The sequence below is a fragment of the Typopeltis vanoorti genome, chromosome 6 (genome assembly GCF_054136105.1).
Source record: "Typopeltis vanoorti isolate ZY-2024b chromosome 6, IOZ_Tvanoo_1.0, whole genome shotgun sequence".
Taxonomy (NCBI): Eukaryota; Metazoa; Arthropoda; class Arachnida; order Uropygi; family Thelyphonidae; genus Typopeltis; species Typopeltis vanoorti.
In genome coordinates this window covers 70,933,951-70,956,514 of record NC_143554.1, presented here as the reverse complement: position 1 = coordinate 70,956,514, position 22,564 = coordinate 70,933,951, and the positions used below count along the sequence as shown (strand labels likewise).

The following is a 22,564-nucleotide window of genomic DNA, read 5'->3' as shown; positions in this document are numbered from 1 at the left end:
AATCTTGTTATAATCACCTATCCTGTAGTTCCGTATACATACATAGACTAATTTCATTGGATAGCTCCATTTTGAATGCTTAGAGCTATATGAAATACTTTTAGACCGAAATTTGAAGTATTCAATGTTAGATGCCTTGTTTTGTTAATAACCTGGAAATGCGATTTTGGACGTTGCACACTTAGAACGCTAATAATACAGGGAGATCCAAAAAGTCGCGCATATGGAAGTCGAGGATGAGCTGCATCGAAGTGTTTAAATTCCAATTATTCGTTTCTCATGTAGATGGCATCCTAGAACTATTGTATAATCTAACCGCTACATGTTGGGTATTGGGCCTTCATTGTGTAGTCTTGTTTATGAGGAAAGGGAAATGTACATTACGAGGAGCAACGAGTTGTCATTTTGGAATGTTATTTTACCTGTCGTTCTTTACGCAAATATAGGAGTTTCATTTTCGTCAGAAGTATCCCGACTCTGACGTAACTCAAAATTCGACAATTCCGAAATTAATTAAACTCTTTCTGGAAGCTGGAACATTGCAGACGAACAGAGGCATGACCTTCTATTTTGATTGAGGCTAAAGTGACTGCATTGCACGATGTGTTGCAAGCTTCACCATAAAAGAATTTTAGAAAATTCCCTGCACAGCCAGATATTTCATGTGGCAATACTTTGAGAGCCACCAAACAATTAAAGTTTCGTCTATACCGTGTTCACTCAGTTCAGGAAATAAAGTTGCTGGATAAGGTAAAACTTGTTGAGTACCGTAGGTGATTTCTATCATTTGTTGAAGAAAACGAGTTTACGAGCTGGACAAAGTTTTCTTCAGTGATGAAGCGTGGTTCTACCTAAGTGGATATATAAATAGCCCAAATAACAGAATTTGGTTATGGGAAAATCCTTCTTTTCTGTGAAATTCCCTTGTATTCTCTAAAAATCGGATTGTGGTGTGCAGTATCACGCCGATGCATTGTCGGAACTATTTTTTTGAGAAGACAATGAACTGGGTGATAATCTCTGTACCAAGAGATCATCACCCAGTTCGTGCTTGAGATGGAAGAACATGATTGCTGTTTTCAGCTGGTCAGTGCCACTTCCATATATGTCAAATGAAACAATGCAATCTTTGAAAGTTTTTCGGTGACAGATTGATTTCTAAAGGACTTTGGCTTCCAAGGTCGCTAGATTTGTTACTTTCAGATTCCTTCTTATGGCGTTACCTGAAAGGTAAGGTGTATAAAAATAATCTTCACACAATCGATGAACTGAAGACAAACGTCACTGAACCAGTCAGAAATTCCATGCTTCAAAGAGTTGCCTCCGATTTGGTAATATCACGTGACTACGGTCAAGAACGAGGCGGCCATTTTGAATATTTGCTTATTATTATTATTATTATTATTATTATTTGTAACCTTCATGGAGTCAACAGACTCATCGTGGTAGTAATATTGTTTACTTTTGCCTTTGTAAAGATATGGTTATAAATTTTGTAGCAGTTTAGTTCTGTAAAGTTTGTCACTAATATTGAAACATTCAAGTTTATTTTATGATGTGCGCGATTTTTGGATCACCCAATACACAACGAACCTGCTACACGTACTTATATCTGTGGCATTTTTTTTTTTTATGCCATTATTACTTAACAACGTGCCTGCGCGTGGACAGTCGATATTTTGAAAAATGCAGAAAACAGAAATTTAACAGTTTTGATAGTCTCCTTCTTCATAATGTTTTATGTATGTCATTGGTAAGTCTCCTACATAAACGATACAAAATTTGTGAAATCTAACAGCAGATATTTAAATTATTATTATTATTATCTTATAGCTTTACAACAACCATTTATTTATATTAAAAGTACGAGTTGGATATTTTTTCTTACTAATATTTCATTAATACTCTCTCATGAAAAGTATACCATGGTAAGCTGGATGTAAGACTCGAGTTTCCGGGAGAAAAAAAATCCATGCTATCTCCGTATGAGATTGGCTTATTCGGCTTCTCGTTATGGCTAGAATCGAACACAGTTCTTTTCTAATCGAAGGGCGCAGCCATCGTTTCTCTAATTGTGCTACAGAGGCGCTGCGCATTTACTTGCGGGTTATCCTTACCCGTTTATAAAGAAGCATTGGAAAAAAAAAAAAAGTCATTACTTGTTTTAAACTCACATGATTTTAATGCAGTTATGCAAATTGAAGTATTATGAAATATTAGTCACATTAATTATGTTTTGAACAGATATAGATGTCATATAACATTTTTTTTTAGCTTCAAGAAAAAAGTCGCCGTGAGAGCAGGAAGAAGCGCGCTATTAATTTCTTCAATTGGTTAACTGACACATATCTGTTACTCATAAGATACTGTAAGAGAGGGATACTTCAGGAAGACGAATATTCTTTGATGGAGAAGGGCTACAGCTCAGCACAGGTGATTAAAAAAAAAGATAAATAAAAAACATTGCTACCTATTTTTGTTACCATACAAGTGATTAATGATTGACTCAAATCAAGGCCCTCGCCAGATTAGATTCGCGCCCTAAGGAGGCAAACAATTAAATATCGCCCCTGATGGATTATAAGACAAAACTATAAGAAAATCGCCAATTGCTATTTTTTTTTTATTACAAGAGAAACATTAATGCAAAACGATTACATGATAATATCAATTAAATGTTTGCTCTACGTGGATATCGTACAGTGAAACTGTTTATAAATTAATCTAAATTTAAATTATATGCTCTGTCCGTCTCTGTCGATATAGTTGCTAGACCAACCAATCTTTCTAGAGTCATTGCTGTTCGCTAATAACTTTTAATCAGTTTAAGCTTGGAAAAACTTCTTTCCCACTTGCTACGCTAATGGGAATTGTTAGTGTAGCGACGGCGTCTACAGCAATATGGCTGAACGAGCGCCCTTATTAAGCCGCGCCGTGAGGCAGGCTGTCTCTATGCTACACCTTGTCGACGGTATTGACTCAAATGGACCTTCACTAAATTTGTTTAAAATTTGCAAGCGGTTTTTATTGATTGTTTAATGCATCTTTCATTCATGAAAGTGTTTGAGTATTTGGGAATCGAGCAAGTTTTCTCACATCTTTGTTATCCAGTTCATTCAACCCAAGTTCTTTTCAAATTGTGCTCATTTCTTCAACAATGTTAGATCTTGGATTTTGCGCACGATAAACTAACATAGGCTTGAGTTCAAAGTCGCCTGCTGCATTGCCTCCAAATATAAGTGTAAGACGATCTTTAGATACTTTGTATCCTAGTTGAGATGCTTCACTTTTAGCTAGGAAAGTTTTTGTTGACATATGCTTCCAAAAGAGACCAGTTTCGTCGACTCTGAATATTTGACGATCGTCATAATCTCCCTCCTGAATTAGCCTTTGCAATTCTTCAGGAAACCTGACTGCAGAATCTTTATTAGCACTAGCAGATTCCCCAATTATGTTATGCAGTCCAGTCTCAGTGGCGTAGCTGGGGGAGGGTCCGCCCCGGGCGGCACTTTGAACCTTTTTGAACTTTTGCAGTTAATTCTAAAATACAGTCTCGAGAACTCAGTTCCAAAATATTGTAATACTACTGCGAATTTTCCTCACGCTCGCTGTAAGTGTTGCTAGTTGTGAGAGGAGTTTTTCTAAATAAAATTGATTAAGAATTACCTGCATTACTATGAAATACACTTGGCCAATGTCATCGACGATTTTGCTAACAGAAAAGCAAGAAAAATAACATTGTAGAATGTTAAATTAAAGTTTTACTTCAAAAATAAACAGTGTTTTAATTTATTTCCCTATACGTCGTTTTAACTTATTGTGGTATTTTTGGTGTGTATTGAGAGGGGTGGCAAAGTGAGGGACCGCCCCGGGCGGTGAAAGCTCTAGCTACGCCACTGAGTCCAGCTCGATTTTTAAAACGGTTAAACCATCCTAAACTCGCAGTAATGCTTTCACATTCTTCTTGAAATTAGGTCTCTTTCTTTGATGTAAAAATATTGAGAGTTTTTGCCTGAATATTCCTTGTACTTGTATAGCAGTAGCAACTTCTCATTGTTTTTTTTGTATTCTTTGCTGTTATTTAATATAGTCCGAATTGTAGACTTGTTGTATCTCAGGTCTCGCACAAACATTGTATTATAGTCCGACCACATAACCAAGAGCTCTAGCTGGAAGACTGCCAAGAAGAGTTAATTCCAGCTTTTCCGTTAACGTAATTACTTTTCTTTTTATTACTGCCGCTTTCTTTATCAATCTTTCTCTTTTCCATATCAGGGGTTGCATATGATAAAGTCGTATATGTATCTAAATTAAAGCAAAATGAAGGAAAAGCGATTGAGCAAGAAAACAGAGTTTTCAATTGCGCTTGCGATGATAGCTTTGAGTCAACTGCCGAGTGTCGCCGGCCACCGCCCGCAGCACTCCCACTGCCTACTCGCTCGCTGCCTAGTAAGCAGTGGCAGTGCTGCGGATTGGCGACAAAAAAATTTCGTATAACCTAAAAAAATCGCGTTAACTGATTAATCACTCGCTTAAAGCGGGAAATGGTATCATTTCACTCAATGGCGCTAACTGATTATCGCGCGCATATCGAATTCGCGTTAAGTGGGTTTTCCTGTAGTGCAAGCTAAAGCAACTCGAGGATGCCAAGGATGGTATTCTCGTAAACTCTCAGGTCAACTTATGAAACTTTCATAGTTTCTGCAAACATCCGGCTTTGAAATGATGTTGGATCTAATATACACTACGCGTATGTAATTTTATATTGCCGAAATGAAGCCGTATGGCTCTTTCTTTCAGTAATAGACAATTCATAAGTTTTAAATTGTTCCCCGTTCTGAGGTTCTAGGTTATCAGATCGACTTCGCGGTATCGCAGTGCTTGTGTTCAAGTAACCCTTATTTTCCTTAATAATGGCCCTAACGCGCAAGAGTAGCGATACTGGCAATTCGGATATAACAAAGAAAAGCCGTATGCTACCTTTTAAGTGAAAAAGGAGAAAATTCTCGACTTCATAAAATAATAATAAAAACGTATGCTGAGGTTGCTAAGATTTCCGTTCACATTCAGATACCTTTTATTACAGTATGTTGATATAATTGTTCAATTTTATTATTAGTTACTGTTGTTAATCTCCTATTGTGCTTAATTTATAAATTAAACTTTATCATAGGTATGTATGTATAGGAAAAAACATTGTATATATATATATATATATATATATATATAGGGTTCGGTAATATCCGCGGATAAGGGAGGACTATTGTACATAATTGGGCATAATATTTTCTTGCCAGAAGTCAATACATTCTCAGTATTGCAGAAATCTGGATTGTTTTCACTCCCTTTGCAAAAGTATGTATCCCCCCCCCCCCCATACTTCAAATCTCTATTTGTCATTCTCCAAGGATCAATCATTGGATGCTGTTGGCACACTCTCCCTTTAGGTGTCATAATAATAATGATAACTCTTCTCCCTCCACTATGGTTCCACCCATAGATTATGTATTATGTCATCTGTGGATGCACAAGTTCCAGACCATACACTTAATTACATTAGTCCATTTCCTGATTTATTGCTTTTCCAACCTATTGAAATCATCCTGAAGATCAGAGCAGATTTTTTTGCTGGGCTATAAAGTAAATTATATTTTTGTTTTATCCATTACCCAAGCATGTCAAGTATATTCACAAGTAGGCTAATTGTATATAAAGGCAACTGACTTCCCATCAGATTGTTCAGTATCCCATAATGCACAGCACATGTCCTTTCAGATGTGTGTACTTCTATGTGTTACATTATGGGAAGGATCTACTCAGTCCATAAGGTTGGCTTCCTCTGATGAGACTGTGATAAAGGTACGAACTAGTCTGCATCATTCTTCCCATGATGTATACAGCCACAAGGAAGTTTGTTGTGTATTATGGGATGCTGGGGGACAATATGACGTGAGGTCAACCATCTCTGTATACAACTATCCTACTTCCATACTTTATCCAAGTATGGAAGTAGGATAGTATGGGAAGTATATCCAAGTATGGATAAAGGATTTTATCCTTTATCCATACTTGGATAAAGGATAAAAACAAGAATTTACTTCCTTGTCTAATACAGTTTTCTTCTGAAGACCTATGACATTGGTACCATTACTAATAACTGTAGTTTCACATTATCTATAAATAACTGAATATCTCCTTGCATTCTGGTGACAAGATTGTTTTGATGTAAAGGCTACATAACAGATCCAGTTTTCAACCTTGTGGAACCAGTTCTCCTTGATATACTTAACTGATATCAAAAATCTTTCATTACAATTTAAATATGAACTTTCCATATAACAGCTGATCAAATGCTTTTGCAAGATTCACAAAAATGATATATTAGTTTTCTTCATTCAGCTTGTTATTTTATTATAACAAAACTCTTGTTACTCCTATTATTTTATTATAAATGTAATTAGATTGCTGAAAAAAAAGGACACCTTTTAACAAATCCATGCCAACCTCCATAAGTTACCCATGTCTTCTCAATTGTATGTGTGAGTCCTTATTAATTTTTACAAAATCTTAACATCTACAGAAGAAATTAAAACTGGCATACTATTCTAATACAAAAGCAGTAACAAATTGGATGGAAACCTTAGAAAAGTTTCTGAGTGGTATTATCATATAGCTTAGAATCTCTTCGACATGGAAGATTTTATTAAACAACCAAGTTAATGGTATTATAGTTCGCCCACAGATTAGAGACCCTTTGATACTTCTGCGTATGTCACAAAGGAGAATCCATTCCCATAATAGGGTAATCAATCTGTACTATGGAATGAGTTGTTTATTATTACATGTCGGAAAATTAACTTCTCTTTTATGATCATTGTAGTTAACTATGTTGCTTGTATAACAGTTGGAAAAATTTACCTATAAAGCACGTGATTTCACGTGTTGGCAGCCAATTCGTACGTCCTTCATTTCTTTCTCCCCTTCCTAAGTCCCTAGCCTCATCAATCTCTTGGAGTACCATTCCATCAATGTAGTACACACCCGGTAATCATTTAATCCCAAAATGCATAACTTTACACTTTTCCACATTGAACTGACATCCATTACCTTTTGCCCATTTTGCCAGTTTATTTAAATCATCCTGCAAACTCTCAACATCAGTTTGATTTTTTATTGCACTACCCAACTTTGCATCATCAACAACTGGATATCTCCCTTTAAGGCATTTCCTATATCATTTATGTACAAATTAAGCAACAATGGCCCAAGCACAGAGCCCTGAGGCACACCACTGGTCATCTGCCTCATCCTGGACTCTGCTCCTCCATACACCACCACCTTCTGGTATCTCTCCCTGAGCCATTCTCCTATTCATATCACCAGTTTAGTATCCATCCCCATCTGCTCCAATTTGCGCAACAGTATTCCGTGGGGGTATCCTGTCAAAAGCCTTAGCAAAATCCAGAAGTACCACTGTGTAGACATTTCCTTTGTCCAACTCAGATGTCATTCTATTATAAAAAGTTAATAAATTGCTAAGGCAGGATCGACCTTTAACAAAACCATGTTGGTCCCATAGAGTATCATATCCTTCTCCACCCATTCTTGAATTTTGTCTTTAACCAACTTTTCCAATACTTTTACCACCACTCCCGAGATGGTGATTGGTCTGTGATTAACTACCGCAGTTTTAGAGCCACCTTTATGCAAAGGAACTACTTTGCCTTCCTTCCACTTCCTAGGGACCATACCAGAGTTGAAACTTAAGTTGAATAACGAAGTAAAAGGCGTTGACAATTCCTTTGCACATTCATGCAATACCTGAGCTGATATCCATCTAAACTTACAGCAGTGTTTGCATTTAAATTTTGCAATATACTAAGTACCTCTGATTTCTTAACTTGATTTCTCACATTAGTTATTGCTACAGGTACAGAGATGTCCTCACTTGGGTGATAGACTTTTGAAAAGTGATCACTCAGTAACTCTACTATTACATCTGAATTTGTCACCTCAATACCATCAGCACCCACTCAAAGCCACATAGCGAAAGAACTCTTTGAAATTACCCTTGATCTCCTTGGCTAAAGTCTTCTCATAATCTGATTTAGTTTTTCTTACTATGCTGGTAACCTTCCTAGCTTGAGCCTTGTACTGCTCATGGGTGTACAGATCGCCTTTCTCCTTGTAAATTCTCCATAACATTTTCTTTTTTTGCAGATCAAGCTTGATATTACTACTCATCCATCTAACGTCTACCTTGTTTGTCTTCCTGACCATGAGGACACAATCTGATATTACCTTCCTCAGATACCCGCTGATTTTATCCCATGCACTGCTAACATCTTTCCCCTGCAATATGTTCTGCCATGGGACGGCTGCAAGCTCACTCCGAAGCTTGTTATAATTGTCTAACTTGTAGTTTCATATATATTCCTTCTTAAGAGAGAAATCCACAAATTTTGCAACCTCCCAAGTCAATACCACATGATCGCTCTCACCAATTGGAGATAACAAGGACTCCTTACTTATGCATATATCCTCTGAACCAATGACCAGGTCCAACACTCTCGCATTACCTGGCCCTTCAGTTATGTGCTATTTCAAGTAATCATCTCGTAGAAGATGTATGAATTCCATTTCCTTTTTTGTCACCTCATCACCAGTTTAGTCATCAACAATACTCCTCCCCAAGCTATCATCAACAGTACTCCTCCCACCGTTCTATCTTCTCTATCCTCCCTGAAAATACTGTACCCGTCACATTCAATTCCAGTGACCACATCTTCTGCTGACACCCAAGTTTCATTAATGCCTACAACTTTTGGTGAGATTGCACTGACTAATGCCAAAAATTCTTCTCTCTTATTTCGAATGCTTCTTGAATTAGTATACAAAAATTGCAGATTCCCTTTAGTTCTTGTACCAGCTTTAGAACTGATCCATCCAGATCAATCTGTTATGCAAACTTGTTGATTTAGGAAAGAGTAGAGGAGAGGAGGCTAGTAGTGAGTGGGTGAGCAGGAGATTTATGAAAAATTAAAAAATAAATTCAATATCAATAATGTGATAACATTTGAGGACATGTTCCTGTGTGTTTTAGGGAATGTTCCATAAACTTAATGGGGGTTTCTTTATCAAGAGCCTTGTAACAGCAAGTATCCCAAAGGTGTGGAGAGACATTATCATCAAATTTCTGACATGTACTCTCAAAGGGTGTGCAGGATGTTATGATAATACTACATGAAGAACTTAAATCATTACTAACTTCCTATCAACAGTTTTCCTCCAGATCAATCTGTTACCTGTCAGGAGACTCCAACATTATCAGATCTTATATTTCTGTCTTCTATGGCACTTTTTACTTTTTATCAATCCACCTATATCTTGGTCTTCCTCTGGGTCTTTTTTCGTGCCATCCTGGCAGAGAACACTTCTTTATGCTAACTTTTTTTCTCCCATTCTGTTTAAGTGACCAAATTACCCGAGATGAACTCTGCTAACACATTCCTGAATGCTGACAATGTCAAGTTCTTTTCTTCCTAGTCTAATATCTTCATTTGTAATATGATATTGCCATTGATGCCATCTGTTCACACCCCTAATCTTTCTCAGGACTCTCATATCTGCTGTCTCTAGTCTTTGGGCAAATGTTTTATTTCTCACCCAGCTCTCATATCCATAAGTTAAAATTAGTTTGAACATTATCTGTTACTCAGCTAATTTAGCATTTTGATTAATTTCTCTCTTATTCCATATAAATTTATTCAGTTGACTTCCTACCATACTGGCTTTGTTGATTCTGTTGTCTATTTCCATATTTAATTTACCATCTTCACTAAAAATTGTGCCTAAGTAGCTGAAATGTTTCACTTGTTCTATAGGTTCTCCATTCACGATGCAGTTGATATTTTCAATGTTTCTGGTTATTTTCATTGTTGTCTTGTTATTGCCAATTTTCATACCAGATTTATTACAACCGTTATTGAGTTTAGACAGGGAATCTTGCAGATTTGTACTGGATTTATTTAAAAGTATAACATCATCTGCATAAAATAAAGAGCTGAGATTAACATCTCTAATTTTGATATCAGGTTTAGTACCACTTTCCTTCACATAGATAATGAATAACTGAGGGGATAATGTACATCCTTGTCTGACACCAGATTTAATATCAAACTGTCAGTTTAATGCAGCAAAATGTAAGGTCTTGAGGTTTGGGAAACATCGATGGGATGCTGCATACTCTATGGGAGGAGTTATACTCGAGGAAGTAGGGGAGACAAGAGATCTGGGGTTGATGATTGATAGAAACCTGAAGTTTAGGGGACATATTGCAAAGGTGGTGAAGGTAACACAGAGGATTGCTGCTATTATGAGAAGGACACTGACCTGCAGAGATAAGAGGGTTATCATTCCATTGTATAAGTCTCTGATCAGACCACACTTGGACTATTGTTCTCAGATTTGGTCCCCAGGATAAATTAACTGTGGAAAGGATACAAAGACGGATGACAAAGATGGTTTCAGGACTGTACAAGGATAGTTATGAGGATCGGCTGAGAGAATGTGGACTGCAGAGTTTGGTGGATAGAAGAAGGAGAGGTGATATGATTGAGACTTTTAAACTGTTGAGAGGCAGTTACAGGGTAGATGTTGAAGAGTTCTTTCACTTGGTGGAATGGTGGGAAGGAGTGATGACAAGAGGCCATCCCTGGAAGTTACGAAAGGAAACTGATCAAGAGGGTAAGGAGTGGTTTCTTTGAGTGGAGGGTGGTTGAGCCGTGGAATGCATTGCCTGATGGAGTGGTGGGAGCGAGAACAGTCAGTGAGTTTAAAGAGTGGTATGATAGACTTTGTGTTTCTCAGGGGGGGACCTCCCCTCGATGAGTCTTGACAGACTTTATGCCTTAGGAAGGACCTCCCTCGATGAGTCTTTTGACTCCTTGGAGGCCTGAATAATAATAATAATAATAATAATAATAATAATAATAATAATAATAATAATAATATCTTCCTGTACTTCCTTCATTTCTAACTGCTGACTTACCACTCAAATAAAGACTAAGTATTGCTTGATATAATGCCCCATTGACACATTATAACTGTAGCATTTTGAATAGCTTTTTTCTTAGCACCTTGTCATATGTCTTTTGCAGGTCTATAAAACTTAAATACAGATCTTTGTTATATTCCCATGATTTCTCAACTATTTGTCATAAAGTGAAAATCTGATACTGACACATCTAGTTGACCTGAATCCAGCTTGTTCTTCACCAAGTTTCCCCTTCCACAATCCTTTTCAACCTTTTCTCAAGTATACTTGCATAAATCTTTCCAGGAACACTCAGTAAGGAAATACCTCTATAATTCTAAAATTCATTTTTATTTCCTTTTTTGTATGTGGGTACTATGAGAGCTCTACTCCAATCATCTGGAATTCTTCCCTCTGTTCAGACCTTCTGAGCTATGCAATGCAGCCACTGCAAGACTTTTATACCTTCACACTTGAGCATTTCTGGTTGAATATCATCTACTCCTGCTGCCTTTCCATATTTCAGGCTTTTGATGACTTTTTCTACTGCAAGTATGGATATGTATTCCTGATTGCATGCCTGTTTTGTGTTTTCTGCTCACTGCTTGTTTCATTTAGCAATTTTTCAAAGTTATTACTCTATACATCAAGGATATCTTTTTCTCTAGTTTTCATGTCTGAACTTTTTCAATAGCTTCCAGAATATTTTGCCACCTTCCTGATATTTATTTTCTATGTTTTTACCAAAGTCTTCCCATGACTTTTGTTTAGCTAGTTTTGCACAGTGCTTTGCTTTCTTACATTTTTCTCTGTTATTATCTAAGGACACAAGCTGACTTACTTTCCAGGAACTTTTGATATACTTGTTTCTTTTTCCTTAACTTTCTGTGTCCACCATGGAGTTCTGATTTTTCTGTTCTTACAGACAACCTCACCATGCCTCTCAGGCTGAATCAATCAATGTTTTCTTCAGGATTTGCCACTGAATCTCCAAGGTTTCGTTCTTGTTTTCAAACTCTTTCATTTTTTCTTCAATGATGTTGGTGTATTTCAGTCCACAGTTCACCTCTGAAAGCTGTTCAATTCCTTTTAAAACTTTCTTACACACTCTTCTTTTCAATATGAAATTCAATTTTATCCTGCTCAAAACTAAATAGTGATCACTTATTATTTCAGATCCTCTGTGTACTCTCGTGTCCTGAACCAGTGGAAAAACATCACTATCAAGTATAACATAGTCAGTGAGACTTTTCTTATTTCTTGCATCTTCTCTCCATGTGAATTTGTGCACATTTTTATGTTGGAGCATGGTGTTAGTAATAGCTAATTCATGTCCTGAACAGAAATCCAGCAGGCATATACCATGATTATTAGCTTTGCTCTTTTCTCCAATTTTTTTTAAAATATTTCTGTATGTTTGACAATCATTTCCTACTCTGCTATTTAGATCCCCAACAACGACCAACTTTTCCTTTTTCATTGTGTCAGCTGCTTTCTCTAAAGCTCAAAAAATTCCTCTAGTTCTAACTTAGTAGAACCTTCTGTGGGACCATAGGCACAAATAAGTCTCATTGTCCAGTTCCCCATTCTGATTGCCCACATCACTCTACTTGATATTGCCTGCCATTCAAGAAGATTAGCCTCATATTTAGTGTTGAATACTATAACTACTTCTTCTTTTCCCTGATTATTATTGCCTGAATACAATATTTTGTATTTATTGCTTCGAAAGATTCACCAGTTTCTGTCTTTTTTTTGTTTCAGTCACCCCTATTATGTCTATTTGGCTTTTGATTTATCCAATTATTCTGCTAGTTCCATTTCTTTGCCCTTCAGGCTTCTTATGTTGATAGTACAGAACTGTGAACTTGTTGAATCTTGAACTGTGATGATGTTGAGTTGGGGTATGGTTCAGGATTTGTTCCAGTAGCTGACTTTTCGCTTTTTGCCTTGGTTCTCTGACGAAAAGAATGGGGGCATTGTTTAACAAGGCGACTCCCCAGCTGACATGAAATTCTGTCATATTGTACCATCATTTTATTTATGGTTTAAGTCAATAACAATACAATTTGCTTGGTAAATTCCAAATTTCCAGCCCATCCTTGTTCGTTCAGTATTGCTCATACCTAACAGTGTGCACCACAAGGTGAGGATTGGACATTAGGTCAAAAGCCCTGGTTGGTTCTCTTCATTCCTTTAAAGGCTATGTGGAGGTCTCCTCTCAGTTATACAGCTTTAACTCTTAAGCACCTTGGAGTGGAAAGACTACAGTTTCATTTTATATGCCAGTCAGTTAACTTGAATTGTTAAGGCATTAGGGTGGTTGAGATCTAGGACTGAATTGATAATAGTAGGATTCTTTGAGGATTAGTATGCATTCATTAAGGAAAACAGTATTGAACAAGAGGAATGAATAGGTTTATTTTTAAGTCTTACAAAATTGTTGTATGACAACTTGGTATTTAAATTAGGATAGATGAGGTTGGATAATAGATTAGTGAGTTTGGATAAGAGGGGGGTTTCTGTCTGATAGGAATCAACAAGTTTTGTGTGGTTGCAGAAGAGCATTGTCCTAATGAAAGTCATATTGGTGTTTCATAGGGGGATATTTTACAGTCCTTATTGTTTAACTATATATTACTTACACTGGGAGAGGTTTGAATGGAGATATCATCTGTTTGCAGATGATGCAAAGTTGGAAAGCTATGAGCAGTGCAGTAGATGTGGTTTTAAGAATAATCTGAACAGCCTGGCTGGGTATAGTCACCAATTCATTGTTGCAAACAATGTTACAAAATGTTCGAAAAACAATGTTACAAAAGCAGGTGGTCCGAAGGAATAATAAAGACAAACTGAACAAACAAGAAAAACAAGTTAAAGAGAAAATTATGTATGGAAACTCCGGTGATCAGGGGATTATTTACTGAAAGTGTGACAAAATCCTGTTTTGCAGGTGCAAAAATTCACAATATTATCCCACCATTTGGATGCAAAAAGGTAAGTTGAAGGAAATGATTGTCTTGGTTGCTACAAAATGATTTGAGAGGCAAGAAGTATTCTATGAGGGAGGATGTAAAGGACTTGTTAGAAGAGGCAAAATCTGGTGTGAGAATGACTAGGTGAAGATTGCAAGTCTCCTACCATGCCAAGATAGAGGCAAACTAAGGAGGAGAGCGTTTGTAGCCACTGAATCTATACGTAGATTGCACAGAAGAAATTATGTAAGATTTGTTGATCTGTAGCCTGTGTTTGACACAAAGAAGGATTTGTACAATGCTGATGGACTGCATCTAAATGGTTTGGTGTTAGGTGTCTGGAGAGTGCTTTGTTTACTGAGCATGCTGAGGTGCAAATTCAGGAACACTTAAGCAATTAAGGTGGAAGCAAGTGAGTTTGTGCAAGGGCAGCCATGAGGCAAGTGAGTGAGTGTGAGAATGACCAAGTGTGGATCTAGTCTCTCAAGCAAAAATATTGAATAGAATAGTTAATTCAGGAAGTAAAAGTGGGTGGGGGGACTAAAGGGATGCTGTAATTTTTATATACTAATGCCAGAAGTATCAGAACAAGAGGGAGGAGTTTTTGGTATTGGTTAGTGCAACCTCGCCAAAAGTTATAAGCATTGGTGAGACTTAGCTAACAGTAGATGGTGTAGTTACAGGTATTAAATGTGAAGGGTTTAGTGTTTTAAGGGAAGATAGAGAAGATAGGATGAGGGATGGAATACTGCTGATGACAGCAGATGAACTGCAGCCAAAAAGAATAGGAGACAGGTGGGAGGGTGACTGTTCATTTGAAACAATCTGTGTGAGATTAAGGCCAGTAAGACAATATATATATATAATTGGTTGTCGCTATAGGTCAGGGTGTTCTGCAGATGATCTAGAAGACATGCATCACCAAATTAGTACAATGAGTACAGGTTGAGTGATTATTATGGGGGACTTTAACTATGGAGATATTGACCAGAAGGAAGAAAGATCACATGGCAGGAAGGAAATAGAATTTATACACCTGCTAAGAGATAAGGCAGCATGTGATGGAGGTGACTAAGGGTGGTCGGATATTGGAACTGGTCATAAGATCACGGTGATCAGAAGTGTGGTCACCGTGCCTCTTCTAACCACGGTGACCATATTGCCTCCAATTAGTGAAAGTGATCATGCAGTCTTGACTTGGGAGATTGTAAAACTTTAGGAACATTCCCTTCCCTGACAAGCTTAGGAAGAAGCTTAAATCTGTGCCATGGCATAAAATACTACAGGGTAAGGATGTTAGTAGTGCATGGGATATAGTTAAGGGCCATCTAGAGGAAGCAGTATTAAATTGTTTACCTAGGGTAGTTGAGGTTTAATTAGGTAGGTAGGAGTTAGATGGATGAGTAATATCATTAAGCATGAGCTGCAGAAGAAGAAAATGCTGTGGAGGGTATATAAAGAGAAAGGTAACCAGCAAACTCATGAACAGTACAAGACTCAGGCAAGAAAGGTGATGTGCATGACAAGGAAGGCAAATTCAGATTATGAGAAGAATCTAGCCAAGCAGGCCAAAGGAAATTCTAAAGATTTCTTTTGTCATGTGGCAAGTAAGAGAAAGAATAACTAGGGAAGATTAACCTTAATGAGTGATGATGGTCAATAGGAGACAGAAGCAGATAAAATAGTCGAGTTACTGAGTGACCACTTTGCAAGGGTATATTATTAAATTGTATAAAAGTATTAAATTGTATACCTAAGGTAAGGAAGTTCATTTAGGTAGGAGTTAGATGGATGAGTAATATCATTAAGCATGGGCTGCAGAAGAAAATCCTGTGGAGGGTATATGAAGAGAAAGGTGACCAACAAACTCATGAACAATACAATTATTATTATTATTATTTAGGCCTCCAAGGAGTCAAAAGACTCATCGCAGGAGGTCTTTCCTAGGAAACACAAGTCTATCAAGACTTATTGCGGGAGGTGCGTCCTAGGAAACACAAAGTCTAATACCACTCCTTAAACTAATTGACTGTTCTCGCTCTCACCACTCTATCAGGCAATGCGTTCCACGGTTCAACCACCCTCCATGCAAAGAAACCAATTATCAAACCATTCCTCACCCTCTTGCTCACAGTTTTCTTTCGTAATTTCCAGGGATGGCCCCTTGTTATCATTCCTTCCCGCTGTTCAATCAAGCGAAAGAACTCCCCAGTGTCAACCCTGTAACCACCTTGCAGCAGCAGTTTAAAAGTCTCGATCATATCCTTCTTCTATCCACCAAACTCTGCAGTCCACATTCCCTCAGCTGATCCTCATAACTAACATTGTACAGTTCTGAAACTGTCTTTGTTATCTGCCTTTGTACCCTTTCCACAGTTAATTTATCCCCTTCAAAATTCTGGGGATTAAATCTGAGAACAATATTAAATGGACTAGACTCTTTAATTTAAATTTCAGCTTTGGTAGAGTTTCCAAGGGAGTGAAAATCAAGGTGATATGGAGAGCTTGTAGGATGATTTAAATAGGCTGTCAGAATGGGCAAAAAATAATGATGTCAGTTTAATCGAGAAATAGGATAGATAGTCTTAGTGTGGTCTGATCAGGGTCTTATACAATGGAATGATAACTCTTTTATCTCTGCAGGTCAGCATCCTTCTCATTATTGCAGCAATCCTCTGTGTTACCTTCACCACCTTTGCAATATGTCCCCTGAATTTCAGGTTTCTATCAATCATCAACCCCAGATCTCTTGTCTCCCCTACTTCCTCCAGTATAGCTCCTCCAATAGAATATGCAGTGTCCCATCGATGTGTCCCAAACCAGTGGCGTAGCTAGAGCAGTTGCTGCCCCTCTCAATACACCGCCAAAAAGTCAAAACGACGTATATAGGGAAATAAATAAAAACACTATGTTTATTTTTGAAGTAAAACTTTAATTTCAACGTTCTAAAATGTTATTTTTCTTGCTTTTCTGTCAGCAATTTCTGTTAGGTTAGGTTAGCTCCTCCTAACCTTCGAGTAAATTCGAAGTCTATTTCATAGTAATGTAGGTAATTCTTAATCAAATTTATTTTAAAAAAACTCCTCTCACAACTATCAACACTTACAGCAATTTTGAGGAAAATTCGCAGTAGTATTTGGAACTGAGTTCTCGAGACTGTATTTTAGAATTAACTGCAAAAGTTCAAAAAGGTTCAAAGTGCTGCCTGGGATGGACCCCCCTCCCCCCAGCTATGCCACTGTCCCAAACCTCAAGACCTTGCATTTTGCTGCATTAAACCGATAACAACATTCATTTGCCCATCTGTCTAGCTTATTCAAATCCTCTTGCAGGACTACCACATCTGCACTATTACTAATAACAAAGCTCAGGCAAGCCTAGTGAGGTTGCTGCTTTAACCTATGTGATAGACACTAATGTGAGAACAGAGGTGGATGAATTGGAGGTCCTTAGGATATTGTAGAATTTTAATGTAAATACATATCAACTAGGGTTTTTGCAAGAATGTGCAAGGGAACTAACAGTGCCTCTGACTAGACTTTTTAATTTAAATTTCAGCTCTCGTAGAGTTCCCAAGGGAGTGGAAAGAGGGCAAAATAATTCCCTTGTATAAGGGAGGCTCTAAGACTGCAGTAGCAAATTATAGACCAATCAGTATCTCAGGCATGGTGGTATTAGAAAAGTATTAGAAAAATTTGTCAAAAAGAGAATTCAAGAATGGGTAGATAAAAATATGATACTGTATGAAGGTCAACATGGCTTTGTGAAGGGTTGGTCATGCCTTAGTAATTTACTAACTTTTTATAATAGAGTAACAGCTTAGTTGGATAAAGAAAATGGCTAGATGATTTTGCAAAAGCATATGGCAGAATACTACACTCTGTTATGCTAATTACAATAAATGGGGATGAATTGCCGGCAAAGGTTGGTCGATTGGTAGAGCCTCTGCTACTAATGGCTCAGTTAAGTAAGTTTGAGCGTGGTTAGTAGTTGGAAGGGGACCAATCGTTCAATGCTGTTGACACACTCTCCCTTGATGAGTCTTTGGACTCCCTGGAGGTGTCAAATAATAATAATAATAATATGGCACTGGTTAAGTGGATAAGAGGGTGGCTGCTGGATATCAAAATGTGGTATATGGAGGGGACAGAATCGAGGTGAAAACAGGTGACTAGTGTTGTGCCGCAAAGTTCACTGGGACCATTGTTGTTTAATTTGTACATAAATAATATAGGAAATAATCTGAAAGGAAATATTCAGTTGTTTGCTGATGATGCAAAATTAGGTAGAATAATAGTTAATCAAGGTGATATGGAGAGCTTGTAGGATGATTTAAATAGGCTGTCAGATTGGGCAAAATATAATGAGTGTCAGTTTAATGTTGAGAAATGTAAAGTTATGCATTTTGAGATAAATAGATTATAAGCCATGTATCACATTGATGGCACTGTACTCCAAGAAATAGATGAAGCTAGAGATTTAGGGATGGTGGTGGTGGTAGACAGAGAGTTAAAGTTTAGATGACATGTTGCTAAGGTTGCTAAATTAGCCTATAAGATTACTTGGCTATTGAAGAACACATTAACAAGTGGAGATAACGAAGTTGTTATTTCTTTTTATTATAAGGCCTTGATATGCCCACATCTGGATTACTGTGCTGGTCTGGTCTGGTCCCTTGGGTTTCTTGGAGATGAGGAAGTGGTGGAGAGGATTTAGATTTGAGTGACCAAGATGGTGAGTGTCCTGTGGAATGTTCCCTATGAGGATAGATTAACCCTGCAGAGGTCACGGCTGATCTGACTGATGCAAACAAATTGTTTAATATAAATATTCTTACACATATCCAGTGTATAGCTTGGAGGTCATGAGTAGCTGTGCATGCATATATTACAAGTGATATTCCACACTGTTTATGCAGTCAGTTTTGGTTTAACACATGTTATATAAAGGTGTGTGATATTTCATAGTAAACTGTATCTGAGAGATACCGCGACCTCCAATGTCAGTATAGTATTGGTTTAGTTGTTTTTTTGTTTCTTTGTTCAATAATTTCTAGATTGTAACTGAAAATAAATAAACCATCATGTATTATATTTGCAATGTTTTTTTTTTTTTTTTAAGTTTTATTGCATTTTAGCACATACTAGTAATGATTGTATCTCTCAGATACATGCGACCTACGCTGCAATTTTTTCGACCTCGACCTCCGCAGGGTTAAGGATGTGTGGATTGCAGAAGTTGCTTGATAGGAGAAAAAGATGGGATATGATAGAAACATTTAAGTTGCTTAAAGGGTTTTATAGGATAGATGCAGGGAAAATGTTTTAGCACTTGGCTAGAGAGAGACCAGAACAAGGAGTCATCCCTGGAAGTTGAATAAAGGTGTGGTTAGTAGGGGTGTGAGGACTAGATTTTTTGTTTTGAAAGTTGTGAATGAGTGGAATGGGTTGCCAGAATAGGTTTTGTGAGTGCTTTGTTTGTTAATGAGTTCAAGGAGAGGTATGATGGATTGTGTGGACAGATTGGGTCTCCTGCGATGAATCTTCGACTCCATGGAGGTGTCCATCTAATAATAATAATAATAATAACAGTGTTTTTGAAATTTTGATTGCAAGGATTTTAAATAAATAATCATTTATTGGGGATGTATTAAAGAGGTCGAGGAGATAAGAGATTCTGAGAATTGCTGAACAAGGATTTGTAATTTAAGGTTGCATTGAGAATTCTGAGGATAATACATGAATTAGGGTGATGATGTAGAGAATATTGACAAATAGAAAGCATCAGGTTTTAGTTATACTATATAGGTTGGTCAGACTGCAATTTTGCATATTTGTTTACTTGGTTTTCCATATAAAGAGATTTTGGAAATGATCCAGAGAACTAAAGTCAGGTTTCTGGAATATTGGATATAAGAACAAATGGAGGAAATGCTATCTACAAATTCATTTGGAAAGAGCAGGGTGTAATACATAGAGATTTATTACATGGCAAGAGATTTTAAGTTTTTTGTTTGGTATAGTTGATTGGAATACATTTGCTTGATAACATTTTGAATGCAAAAATAGTAAACGAGTTTATGACATGATTTGATAGTGAGAATTTTTCACCATGAGTTTTCACAGGATGGTAATAAGAAACAAATACATATGATTAAGATAGATTAAAATGGCATTCCATTAGTTTCATGGCTAATTTAATTAATACATGCCAATATTCATTTGATATATGTATAATATACAGCTCTCACATAAAATATTTAGAGAAAGGCTCCATCATACTATAAAGGCTCTATTTTCCAAGATTTCTGTATAGTTATGAAAAAGCTGCATTTTTCATCTTTTATTTATTTAATTTTTTGTTTTGGATAGTTTCATTTTAGAATTTTATGTGATATATATGTATATATTTATATTCATATATACTGACTATAACCGAGACTATAATAACAATTAAATTTATTCAAAACGCAACATGTTTCATCGGATTGTCCGACTTCTTTAGGCATGGGAACATAGAAAGCAAGTAAACACTATAAGAAACATCGTATCACTATAAAACGACTATTACAAAATCAGTTAGCTTTGAACTGTAGCTACAGTTCAAAGCTAACTGTTACGATGTTTCTTATAGTGTTTACTTGCTTTCTATGTTCCCACGCCTGAAGAAGTTGGACAATCCGATGAAACATGTTGCGTTTTGAATAAATTTAATTGTTATTCTAGTCTCGGTTATAGTCAGTATATATTTATTAAATTTATTCAAAACGCAACATGTTTCATCGGATTGTCCAACTTCTTCAGGCGTGGGAACATAGAAAGCAAGTAAACACTATAAGAAACATCGTAACAGTTAGCTTTGAACTGTAGCTACAGTTCAAAGCTAACTGATTTTGTAATAGTCGTTTTATAGTGATACGATGTTTCTTATAGTGTTTACTTGCTTTCTATGTTCCCATGCCTAAAGAAGTCGGACAATCCGATGAAACATGTTGCGTTTTGAATAAATTTAATTGTTATTATAGTCTCGGTTATAGTCAGTATATATAAATATGAACACATCCCAGTACCGAGTTAATACTACCAATTGCTATATATATATATATATATATATATATATATATATATATATATATTGCATACATTTTTTTTCTTTCCCTTTGTTGATGGTACAACTTTTTTTTTTCAGGCATTTTCCCCATATTAAAAAAAAGCATATCATTACTCCTTTAAGAGAATTAAGCTTTAAAGAAAATTTGTCAAAATGATTAGAGAACCTTGGATTAATGTGAATGTAAGTATTTAAATAATTAAATAGCAAATTATGTAATAATAAATTATTGAAAAATGTCATTGCTGATGATGTACTGTTATTGATGTTTGTTTAATAGCATGTTATTTATCATAATATATGGGGGGGGGATTCTGGAAAGTTCTGATAAACACCTAGAACAAAAATGATATTAAAGCCACTGATATGACCACAAGAGAGAACATACTAGTAACAGAATTATGAAGGTAACATATGTTTTTATATTCTTTTATCCTCATATGTTCTTTCCTGTGGTTATATCAGTTGCTTTAATATCATTTTTTTTTCTAAATCATAACTTTCCATATATATATATATATATATGATAAATGAGGTTGATTGTATATACAGGTAGTTCTCACTTTATGAATTTTTTGGATCGGAATTTTTTACGCAGCATGTAATGACATAATGATCAGTTAGAATGGGCTTCAGTCACTCACGAGCTTTGCTGATGCAAATGTGTTATTCATAGTTTTCTTGAATTACACATGATTTTTTTTCTTTTTAACTATAACCCTTTCACTTTTCCAACAATGTGAAAAAGAAGCAACAGTGCAAACCAAAAAATGAGCAAAAGAAACAAAGAAAAGCAATTACGTTAGAGAAAAAATACGAATTTATTACCAGCCATCGAGCTTTGAAAGATGTCATCTTCCATACCTAACCTAATCAAATCTCCATATGTTAGACATTCACTATATGTAATATCACTGAAATTGGTTCATGAATAAAAAAGTTATTTAAATATCAAATTCTACTCTAACTTTTGGCCTACCCTTTAGATGGTAAAACTGTGAATGTAAGATACCAGAATTGGTGTGAGATAAAGAACAAAGGAAGACAAGATAGGGATGCAGGGATAGCTTCAGTGGGAGTGACAGAGTCAAAGGAATTATGAGAAGAAATAATGAGTATTAGGAATAAGTATTCAATGTCTGTGATCTTGATACTGTGGTTAACGGAGGTTGGCATACTCACAGGCTATAGCATTTTTTGAAAAGTGAGAAAAGATAAACAAGGAGGTGGATAATACTTGTGATTTCAGGAGAGTTGTGTCCTCTCAATATGAAACTTGAAGAGAGCAGTAATGATAATGGCTTTGATACCATTCAAAATCCTCACAGGTACTGCCATATTCAGTTTCTCTTTATGGACACAATTCCTCTGCTATCATTAACATTGAAGATGATATGAAAACTGAAGATAAAGATATTCCAGATGCGTGGAGTAATTCTTTTGA

At 36.4% G+C, this 22,564-nt stretch overlaps 1 protein-coding gene across 3 annotated transcripts in view; it reads left to right on the top strand.

Annotated features, from left to right (window-relative positions):
* The first annotated feature begins 2,313 nt into the window (after positions 1–2,313).
* Positions 2,314–22,564, top strand: part of LOC150105526 (cilia- and flagella- associated protein 210-like) — a 199,299-nt gene continuing 179,048 nt past the window's right edge. The window contains exons 1-2 of one of the 3 annotated variants that reach the window (XM_090394239.1): positions 2,314–2,433; positions 21,199–21,303. In XM_090394239.1, coding sequence (XP_090250365.1) covers positions 21,274–21,303 — 30 coding nt within the window. In that variant the 5' untranslated portion in view covers positions 2,314–2,433; positions 21,199–21,273. Of the gene's footprint in view, positions 2,434–4,487; positions 4,751–4,827; positions 5,086–21,198; positions 21,304–22,564 lie in introns of those variants that run through there. The other 2 variants (XM_090394238.1, XM_090394237.1) reach the window with 2 other exon arrangements.